Source organism: Chrysemys picta, chromosome 7 (genome assembly GCF_011386835.1).
Source record: "Chrysemys picta bellii isolate R12L10 chromosome 7, ASM1138683v2, whole genome shotgun sequence".
Taxonomy (NCBI): Eukaryota; Metazoa; Chordata; order Testudines; family Emydidae; genus Chrysemys; species Chrysemys picta.
The window spans coordinates 60099716-60111215 of record NC_088797.1 but is presented as its reverse complement, the minus strand read 5'-3'; the positions used below and the strand labels follow the sequence as shown (position 1 = coordinate 60111215).

The window sequence follows — 11500 nt, the reverse complement described above, 5'->3', positions numbered from 1 at the left end:
CTGCTGGAAAACCACAACAGCAGCCAATAGCGTTTGATCTTGGCTGGAGGGGGCACCTGGTGAGTTCCCCCCTGGCACACCCACCTGTTCTAGCACCCTGAATTTTGGGTGTTTTCTTCCCCTGAACTTGCTTAGCTTCGCCCCTCACTGATGTTCTATTAAGGCCTTGATGAAGCCAGCAGCCTGTGATCTGTATCAGTGCCGCTGTGTGCAAACCTTTTGAATAACTGGCACTCCCACTTTTCCAACAGCATTAGCAGTGGGACTCTAAGCTGCAGAGATGGTGCAGGGACCATCCTTCTGAGGTGTCTCATACAGCGTCAAGCACACTGTTGGCAGTTAGCTATAATGAATCAGTCAGAATACTCTGCACATGGATGGCACTTTCCATATATAACATTCCCCTTTAACTAATTCCAGGATCTCAAATCAGGTGTTCGTCACTAATTAAGCTAATGAAGTAAGTAATATTATCCCTGTTTTACAGATGGACAAACTGAGGCACACAGAGAGCAAGGGATTTAGCCAATATTATTATTTTATTTGTTATTTTGAGGTCCCCAAACTGTGCCAGGCATTGCTCAGACACAAGTAAAGATATTATCCTTGCCCTGAAGGGCTTACAATTTATATTCATTGTGTCACAACAAGCGGGGCCATAAAAAGGCAAAGTGGAGCAAGAGGACAGGACGGACAAAGGTGACAATAATAAGAGCTCACGGTTACTTAATAAGGCATGTACGCACATCCTCCCCATTCTCATAGTAATAAAGCTGGTAATAATTTCCCAAAGCATCACTAGAATACATAGCAAACATAATAGGGCCCAATGCTCCATTACCCTGAACCTCATTAGTCATTTACACCTGTGCAGAGTCAGTTAAAACATTACTGTAATGACACCCCAAGAGGGTGGTTTTGGGGACTGAACCCAGGACATCTGCAGCAAAAAGCATTCACTGCTACTGGCTGAGCTAAATGACCAAGGAAGCTAGGAGCCTAAATACATTTGAGAATCTGGGTCCAAGTCCATTAGCTCAGAGCAGACTCATAGACCTCTATGCTTCATCTAGCCACTAGAGTGGGACAAAACCAGTGTGTGTTAGTATGGCTTGTGCTACCCCCTCTGATCTGTTAGCCTTTACATACGCTTTGCACTCACAGGTGCAGGGCAAAGAAGAATCAGACCCAGCAGCTAACTCCACCCATTAAGAATGCAGCTTGAACTTGATGATACTGTACAATGCAAATAGCTGCGCTGATGTATCACAGTTACAGCCATATAATAAGTTCTCTGTCAAATAGGCTTCACTTAGCATTATGTTCTTGGAGCTTTTCATGCTAATTAGTGACAAACACAAGCCTTATGTACATGCACTCTGCTTGGAAGCAAAACTTCCATGACTAATTGTGTTGTTCCCTTTAACAGACTGGTGAGTACAAGATCACCTATTTACAAAGGGCTACAGATCAAATATCTTCTGTGTTGATGTGTGATCAGAGCTCGACATGCAGCTGTTAATTAAATATTAGAATTCTAACAAGTGCAGGAAACAAGCAGAATTACTCAAGGCTAATTGGGAGAAACTCACCTCTAGGAAGAAGCCCAGTGCACTACTCAAATCCCACTTAAGCCCCTGAATAAAACACAGTTTATACAAAGTTCCGGTAAGTCAAGGAGGTCAGTCGAAATGAATACATTTTGTGCTTCTCAGCACTGATTGGTAGGACCATTCTGGTTTCAGTTACTGTACCAATATTGATCTAGGGATGTGGCCTAGAGCCCACTTGGTCTATAAGGGTACAAAGTCTTCTAGTGGACTCAACCTCTAGCCCAGAAGTGGCATCTTCTACACACTGATCAAGAGAAACAAATTCTCCTCATCGTCATGGCAACTAATATCAGAAGAAGACTGCAGAAAGCTCATCGAAAAGGAGCAGAAATGTGTGAAAGCACAAAGCTCACTTCCATGACACAATTGACAACACACTTGATTTACATGTGGCTTGGATTTAATGTGTGTGACTCAATTCCCTTCATGTATTTTCATTGCTCTTCCATAGACTTTTCACAGTTTTGGCATCACTCCTTCCATCAAGGTCCTTTCTCTTCTTGGGGAAACCCAAAGCCTTGGTGCCTATTTTCATAATGTGCTTCACTCCTCTGGAAGTGTCACGACTCATTACAGCTGGCATTTCTACATCAGAAGCCTTTCTCCCCAGCCATTTGGTCCTTCCACATGAGAGAGCCTGTGAGCAGAGTGAGATGCTAAGCAAAGAACGGGTGTGACACTGGCTAAGTGTCACCTCAGTCCCCCATCTGAGATCTGTCAAAGACTCCAATGATCCAAACATCTTAAAGTACCAGCATCTGTGACTGTACCTTTAGTAGCATGGAGGCGTAGGATCTACAGCCAGGAGAAGGACAGTCAAGTCAATCTGACCAAGTTCCCATGTAAATCTGGGATTGTTGGTTTTGCATCATCTGAAAAGGGAAGTGATCTGCATAGTCTTTGAGAGGGGTAACAGAGGCAACGAATAGAGTAACCCCTCCAACTGCTGTCTGTCATCCATATATGGTGCTAGTTCTCGATGCACCTTGTTAGTGAGCAATGGTTCTGGTTTGTACTAGTTTAGTGTGCAGTGGGGTGTAGTTTTCTGGAATACTGCCGTCAAGAAGCTGGCCAAAAGAGGGTACATGAGAAGCCCTGGCATGAACTGAGATTTCCTTGAAGCTCAAGTGGTAGAAGCCTGTGGGGTTTTTGAAGCGACAGGTTCATGGCTGTATCCCCATGCTGCATGGGCAAGTTTAACTGCCACCCCCCAATGTCTACGTATGTGAGTAGTTACGGATGTGTTACAGATCTGCTGGATGTGAACTACTGTGAACCTCATCAGCTGAGAAGATGGGTGTTACCTAAGAGTGGGTGGGAGGGGGTCAGTAATGTACACATTATATATACCCACATTCCTAGAGGAATGTAGGGAGAGAGGACCTAGGACTGGAAGGAACCTCCTGGTCACTGAGTCCACTCCCCTGCTATTGCAGGCAACCCTTTTATAATTCTGTTCATAAACTTAGTGGTCAGCCTATAGCATGTAAGTGTCCTACTAATACTGACAGAGGAGAATTTCCACTAACTCAAGTGTTTGAGTTGGAATTCCTGGGTTCTACCCTCAGCAATAAGGGTGCGCAGCTTAACTGATGACCCTGCTGTTGTGTGCAACCATAGATGTCTATTAAGTAGTTAGAAACAAAGCAACTTCTTGTGCACATGTCCTGTTTGCGTGAAGTCTGTTTTCAGAGCTGTGCCACCTCACCAATACATACAACTTGGTATCTCCTTTGATCTTCCTCACTTATCTATACTGATTATCTTTCCTTGCAGTCAATGACTGTTCTTCCAAAAATTGGACAGCAGCTGGCTATGGTGCACATGTTGGAGTCAGACTATGGTGCCATCTGTTTTTTTAGCATCCATGTGTAATAACCTTCCAGAAGTCTCTTCAGTGGAGACTTCAGAAGCTGTTCTCTGCTGGCTAGATGAATTGTGCTGGCAGCTCAGTATCAGCGACTTCACTTCTTTTTTGAAGTTATTGTTTAGGAACCCATAGATAACAGGGTTGACACAGGTGGAAGCCATGGCTACTAGATGGCACAATGAGAAGATCAGGTTGTGGTGGCAAGGGGAAATGGCTTTGTAATCCCAGTCCTCAATGCTATTGAAAACGTGCAATGGTAACCAGCAAACAGCAAAGGCGATCACCATGGATACTAATAAAATGTTTATCCTCCTCAGCTGAACCACCCGGCCATTGTATGCACTCTTCTCAAACATGTCCTTTCTCTTCTGCAGGCGTAAATAGATACGCAGGTAACAAACCAGGATAAAGAAGAGAGGGATGCAGTACTGGAACAGCAGCAAGGCAGTGGTGTAGATGAGTCGGTGCTGGTCAGATGGCCATGAGTCCATGCATATGGCCTTGTCGGCAGAAGAATCCGTAATATAGGACAACTGCTTGTACAAATCATATGTCAAGACGGAGGTCGTCAGAAAGGGCAGGGACATGAGGCAAGCTAATGTCCAAATAACTACAATCCCTAGATAGCCTTGGGGGATGCTTGGCCTCCAACCAGTTGGATTTATGATGAGCTGGTGTCTTTCCAGACCAATGAGGACAAGGGAGAGAATTGACACACTCACAGAAGTGCACTGGATGAAAGAAGTCATTTTGCACATGACCTCACCAAATATCCAGTAGTCCATCAGGGTGTAGATGATGGTGGAAGGCAGGCAGACGATGCTCATGAACAAGTCAGAGACTATCAAGTTGGTAATGAGTATGCTGGTGACATTGGCCTTCTCCTTCTGCCTGACTATGACACTAATCAGGCAAACATTTCCCAGGATGCCTAGGATGGTTTCTAAGGTATAGGAGGTGACTAGAAAGACAGTAAGGTCAGTTGTGTTTCTGCAGTAACCTGGGATATGTGTGAGGAGGCCTCGCTCTAAACTCCAATTCTTATTGAATGGAAAGGGAAGGACCATGTTAAGATCTTCGGTCTTGCTCATGCTGGAATCAGAAAGAGAGCCCAGAAATATGCAGGGAAATGAGTAGGATCTGGGTCTTCAGGGCCCTACCATAAGTTCTTCTGTTCAGTCATGTAGAGACTCTGGAAATGCCTGCAATGGAAAGAGAGAGATTAGTTCATCTCTTCTAGCAAAATTAAACAAACAGAATTTTCTGGGGGTGATGAGCGTTTTCTTGCCCCATGAACACTTTTCCATCTTCCTTTGGTTCATGGCATTAGACCATAAACTGGAGTAGTTTGCTGGACAGTGAAATGGGCCAAATGCACTACTGGAGTAAGCAGGTTCAATTCCACTGAAGTCAGTAGTATTGTGACTGAATGGGCCAGTAGGGCCGCTAAACCAAAATAATTTCCTGAAAGTCAGCAGCACTGCAGAGTTTCACTTCAAGTAAGCCAGGATCAAATGATGGTTTGGGGTGAAAACCACATGAAACTCATTGGAGCTGCAAAGTTCTGATGCCAAACTAGGCTGAATTAGTTGCCTTTGGCCATATTTCATCTCTAGTAGTTGAAGTGAAAACCAAGAGGTGCAAACTCCAACAAGCGGAGTCAAAAATCATGTGGCATGAATTGTCCGTGAATGGAACACACTATTACATTCTTAACGCCACCTATCTCCGGTTTGAACTGGACAGCAGCACCTTACAAATATTCACACCCAAATCCTCACCTGGTGTAAACTGGCCTTGCTCCACCAAAGTCAAAAGGACTATGTGATTTACTCTGACTGTGGAAATGGTCCTTAATTTGTGCAGGGTCTAGTATCAAATCATCCATTTTGTGAGAGTTTCACAAAGACTGAAATTGCCGAGTCACAAAATCCAAATTAAATTACGAATATTTTTTTCACGCAGCTTGGTAAAAGGTTCTTAGTCAGTTTTCGATGCTGCGAAGGAAAATTGACCATGAGTGAAGTCAGAAAGAAAGAGAGAGGGGATTAATGAGCTAATGGGATGCTGAAGGGATTTTTTTATTATTAATCCAATCAATACTTTATTTTCAAATAAAGTTGGACAATAAAGACCCGATTTTCAGAAGTGCTGAGTATGCACTGCTCCTATTGACTCCAGCAGGAGTTTGGCTGCTTGGTACTTCTGAAAATCAGACCCTAAATCTTTTATTCAAAGGTGGAATTAATTTTGGGCACAGCTTGAGTTCCCATCAGATTAGTTCATTTGAAGGAATAATATACATTAGATTTTCCTTGTCTTTCCCATTGTTATTTAGAGAATAATAGAAAGAAGCCAATAAAGGTATATTTTTCAGTGAGTTGCGTAGGTAATTGGACTCTTGTCAGTAGTAACAAGAGCCACATAGCTGATTTCATTCTGTCCTTTGCAAATTTCTGTGGGAAAATTTCAATTTTGCCAGAATTTTTCAACGTTCCATTAGGAAAACCAAAATGAAATATTTTGTTTCAGAATGGGCCAGCTCAAATTGAAGCATTCCTTTGTCCAACCAAATACAAACATTTCATTTTGGGTCAATTCTACATTAACCTTTATCTTCTTGAGCTGTTGCAGTGCCTCCTGGGAGTTTCAGTTCAAGTGCATTATGCCCCCACTCTCCATTATGGGCTAGGCTCCATAGCTGCACTACGTATCCCATGAAAAGCAACAAAGGGTCCTGTGGCACCTTTGAAACTAACAGAAGTATTGGGAGCATAAGCTTTCGTGGGTAAGAACCTCACTTCTGAACCCTCAGGACCCTCTGTTGCTTTTTACAGATTGACTAACACGGCTACCCCTCTGATACATATCCCATGATGCACCGCAGTCTCCCCCCTCCCCCAATGGTGGATGATCCCATCAGGGTGCATCTTGGGAAATATATTCCAGCTGGGGAGCCCTGCCTATAGAAGAAAAATGGGGGTATGTGTAACTCAAACTACAACTCCCATGATGCAATGCAGCTACTCCGGCAGTCGAAGTTCAGTGTTGACCTGACCTTCCATTATGTGAAAAAAATGATATTTTGACTTTTCATCCTGATTTGGAATGACAACAATTTTCGAGATCGTGGAATTTCCAACCCAGCTCTAGAGGTTTATATTAGTTCCCATTGTGAAACCACCCCATAATTTGGCACAATGGAAAGTCCCTAATCAGGGGTGGCCCAGCATTGTAATAACTGCATAGACAGGGCACAGTGGTCCTTGACTACTACTGCAACCTATTGTCAAAGGGGAGCGGGGCACACAATGCCCATTAAGAGTCAATGGAAATCCCAGCCATGGGCTCCAGTAGTGTCCGTAGCTCATCTCTGCTGATACCCCACCCACAGCCCTTCCCCCCAACCCCAGAGCAAGGCCCATTTACTCCGGCTTTGCACAGGGCTCTGCATTCCATTTCTTCAGGCATTTACCCCTATCCTCCACGGAGCCAGTGCCATGGTCCTGTGCTGGAGTCCAAATCTCCTGATGCATCCAGGCAGGGAAGAAGCAGACATCACTCCCTCAGGGTGCTCACCTGAACAAGCAGGCTGCTACATGGAGTATTGAGGCTCGCAACATGCAAGGTAAATATATACTCACCAAAAGCCATTATTTACTGATTGCATAAATCTTTACTCTGCAATAACTGCTACCCAAACAGGCTTGTGAGTTTGAGATAAACTTTTTACGGCTGCAAAAAAGCAATCATCGGACTATTACCATGTAAATAAAATGGTTTGGCAAGCTTATCACATTGTTTGAGTAGCATTTATTGCTGAGGAACAGTGTGTGCACAGGTGCCCCAGTGTGGTGTAGAGGAGGGCTGTTTTTTTTCATCTTTATTCATTGTATCAGTTGGGTCAGAAGTTGCTGCTCTCAAGAACCCAAAAGAAAAGTTTCAATCTAAAATAAAGTAAAAGGAACTTCAATCTCTTTTCTCCGCTTCATCGGAGAAAATTAAAGCAGCAAAAAAGTGGAATGTTCTATAAGACAAACACGCAGGAGTGTCTAACTGCGGTAGTTAATCACACGTGTAGGAGTTGGTGTTCTTGATTCTGATTTGGCTTAAAAGTGATGTTAACCTTTGATCTAGATTCCCCTCCTCCCCGCCCTCCTTTTCCTTCTCTCTCTCTCTCTGTCTACCTTTCTTTTCTTTGACATATTAGGTGTTTGGATAATTCAGTCTTGGAATGAGTGGAGAATGTGGAAAATGTCCATATTCTTTCTAGGAAGAACACATATGGCTCAGTTTCCCCCCATTCACTTTTGTATTGTTACCGCCTGGGTGTGAAGGGGTTAATTTCCTTTCTGGGGTGGTGGATAAAGGAAGGCAGTGATTGGGTGCGAGTCACGACCTGAAGAAGAGCTCTGTGTAGCTTAAAAGCTTTTCTTTCACCAACAGAAGCTGGTTCAATTAAAGATATGACCTCACCCACCTTGTCTCTAATATCCTGGGACCAGCATGGCTACAACAACACTGCAAACAGCCTGTGAATGCAGCTCCCTTGTGGATACAATGGATGCCAACCATCAGACCACTGATTTTTAACAACTATTGGCCACAGGGGGCAGGATGTGTGAAAACAGCATGACTAGGACTTGAGACCATAGAACGGAAGATCCTGCCGTACCAGGGCAGGGATGCAATCGTGGATGTCTGAGCAAGACAGGCAGGTCATGCTGCCAGCATGCATGTAGGTCTGTAGGTCTTTCATTATCATTCTAAACTAATGACCCTAAATACTGTATTCCAGGTGACTAATAGATGACTTCTTATTTTTGAGAAGGCTGTCCTGTGTCACTGCAGCCATCTGCTGGTTGCATAGCTCCCAAAAGGGTAAGTTTCAAGTCGGGGTCCAGATTCATCTGGACCTGCTGAAAGAGGCATGGTGAGAAATAGGGTTGTTGGAGCTAAGGCCCCAATCTTAGGATAGCTGGGACACAGAGCTTCCCCTTGTAAAAAGTGGAGGCCCAGGACTATCACTAAGGGTATGTTTGCAAAGCAACTGGGAAGTGTGATAGCAGCACATGTAGATGTACCCTAGTTAGCTTTGTGATTGGAGCATGTGTAGTCACTTCTGAGTTACTTACTCAGATACATACCCAGGGCCAGCCCATGACACTGACTGAGCTGCTGCAGCTTCACTGCTATTGTTACTCAAGCTAGCTTTGAACTAGTTAGATTAAAACTAGCTCAGATATGTGTATACATGCTGCATTTACACCTCCTGATTGCAATGTAGACATACCCTAAGAGCAGGATACTCCCAGAGGGGCTATGCAAAGATCAGAGACAAAACACCCCCTGTAGATCTGTGACAGAGAGCCTGTAAGGTGGGGATAATGAATGTTATCATGGAGTGTATCAGAAGGCTTTGCAACACAATTTGTTGTGTTAAAAGTCCAATATTTTTAATACTTTGCATTTCTATAGCACCTTCCATTGGAGGATCAAAGCGCTTCCAAGACATTTACTCTCACGACACTCCTTTGAGGTAAGAGGAATTGTTACCCTCATTCCACAGAGGCGGGAACTCAGGCACAGGGAGGTGAGAAATTATTTGTCCACTATCCAGAGGGCATCAGTTTCATTCTATCCAGATTCACATGCCCATCAGCCTGGCGTGTGTAGTAGAGCCAGGAATAAAACCCGTATCTCTTGGGTTCACAGTTCTGTGCATCTCTTCCTCCACTGATCATGATGTAAAAAGTAGTTCAAGGAAAATAAGGGATAATATGGTGACCTTATATTTTTGTCCTACCTTCTCCCCCAAAGGATCTCAAGGCTCTATCACCTAGTCACAAGCATTGCTTCATGCATCACACATGGAATTATAACTAAGCACTCCCTTACTATCAGAGGCCTGCCTGGACCTTTATTTCTTCATGTTAATAATCGTGTTTATTACAGTAGTGCCTAGGGATCACCCAAGAACAGATCCCCGTCGCTCAGAAGTTGCTCAAATAGAGAGTAGTAGACAGCCCATACTGCCAAGACCTTACAATCTAATGAGCAAGACAGACAAAGGCCAGAGGAAAGGGCTGTAACATAGAAGAAGAAGAAGATCTATTGCCATTTTGCCACTCATGTCACTCTCTTGGGACCTGATTCACAGCCAGTTGAAGCCAATGGGGGTATTTCCAATGACTGCAATGGGCTTTGGATCAGGCTCTAGGAGTGTTTTCACCCTGGGTGTCGGGTATCATAGGCTGAGGAAGGCTGAGCCTCCCCAAACAGCCAGGCATGATCCTGTCCACGCTCTGCCCCCCAGTCCTCCTCCCTGTCCCAGCTCTGCCGCTCGTCTTCCCCTGGGCTGTGGCCCCAGCTTGGGCTGGGGCTGAGGCCATACCGCCTGCCCTCTGGGTGCTCCAGGCTGGGGCCGTGCTGCCTGGCCACCTGGTGCTCCAGAGCTGGGGCCGCACTGCTTCCTCTTCTGGGGCTCCAGGAGGGGCTGGGGTTATGCTGCCTGCCCTCCTGGCACTCTGGGGCTGGGGCCATGCTGTCCGCCCACCCGGTGCTCCGGGGCTGGGGAGCGATGCTGTAGGGGAGGCTGGGGCCATGCTGCCTGCCCTCCCAGTGCTCTGGGGCTGGAGGGGGCCGGGCTGGGGAAGGGGCCAGTGGACACAGTGGGGGGAGGTGGCTCTGGGCTCCAGCGGGGTGTGTAGAAGGGGTGGGTACTCAGGCAGAAGGGGCAGGACTTGAGGCTAGCCTCTCTGAGCCAGTGGTTCATGCACCACCGATGGTTTTCACCTTTGCCTCTGGATTGGAGTTGAATCCTAAAAAACCCTGCAACATATACGCAAGGGACTAAAGGGCTTCACAAGAGTCCTTTGTTTCTGGGACTCTGACTTATGTAAACCCTGCATTCCCCAAGCATCTCTTGATTTCGGGCTGCACGCCCCAGCCAGCAAACACGGCTCTATTTCTAACTGAAATACAAATTGAATTAGACAACTAGAGCAAACAGGCATAGAGGTACATTTGAACTGCTAAAAATGCCACTCACTGGAGTACTGTATTGCAAAGCAGTCTAGACTCTAACGTTTTCCATCTAGATTCTCCTGTTTTAAAACTTTTTCTTTCTTAAAAGCCTCTAATAAAACAATAGCCCAATATGGCAACAACTCCTACTTCTAATCCAATCCTTTCGCTCAGGTAGAGAGATCACAATGCTCGTACACAATACCACTTGCCCATGGACTTGAGTTTAGATCTCTTGGTAAGTGTTTTCTGATAGGAAATCAGACAGAAATACCTAGTACAAAGAGGAAGATCAGAACAAAGAACAAAATCATGATTACAGCATAAACTGGCAGTTTAATAGATCCATCGATTCTAAGGCCAGCAAGGACCAGTATGATCATGTAGTCCAGGGGTAGGCAACCAATGGCATGCGTGCCAAAGGCAGCACACGAGCTGATTTTCAGTGGCATTCACACTGCCTGGGTCCTGGCCACCGGTCCGGGGGGCTCTGCATTTTAATTTAATTTTAAATGAAGCTTCTTAAACATTTTAAAAAACGTATTTACTTTATATACAACAATAGTTTAGTTATATATTATAGACTTGTAGAAAGAGACCTTCTAAAATGTTAAAATGTATTACTGGCACTCGAAACCTTAAATTAGAGTGAATAAATGAAGACTCGGCACACCACTTCTGAAAGGTTGCCGACACCTGATCTAGTCTGACCTCCTGCAAAGTTGAAACAAAGTATTCAGAAAATTCTCACCTGGTAACATCCACACTGATTGAGAAGGTTGCTGCTCGTGATGGGTATCTGTGCCGCAGCAGAATAGAGGAACTCGGGAGCAGCAGAGATTTGCTGTCCTCGCTCTGTTGCGATGGGAGATTTGGAAGGCATCTCTCTCTCTCTCTCTCTCTCTCCCTCTGCAAAGGGAACTTAGCCAATGAGTTTTGTTCTTTGCTGACAGCCCAGCTTTGAAGTGCTAGCTCCCTCTGTTGATATAGA

The 11500-nt window shown here is 44.9% G+C and overlaps 1 protein-coding gene across 1 annotated transcript; it reads right to left on the bottom strand.

Moving 5' to 3' along the window:
- Positions 1-520: 520 nt before the first annotated feature.
- Positions 521-11500, bottom strand: NPY4R2 (neuropeptide Y receptor Y4-2). The gene is made up of 2 exons (XM_005313688.4): positions 11261-11500; positions 521-4685 (listed from the first exon to the last, which is right to left on the bottom strand). Exon 2 carries the CDS (start codon positions 4572-4574, stop codon positions 3447-3449), a length of 1128 nt encoding a protein of 375 aa, XP_005313745.2. The 5' UTR covers positions 4575-4685; positions 11261-11500; the 3' UTR covers positions 521-3446.

What these genes read in the sequence shown, in the direction of transcription:
- NPY4R2 (XM_005313688.4), bottom strand. Translation starts at nt 4,574, where the DNA reads ATGAGCAAGACCGAAGATCTTAACATGGTCCTTCCCTTTCCATTCAAT.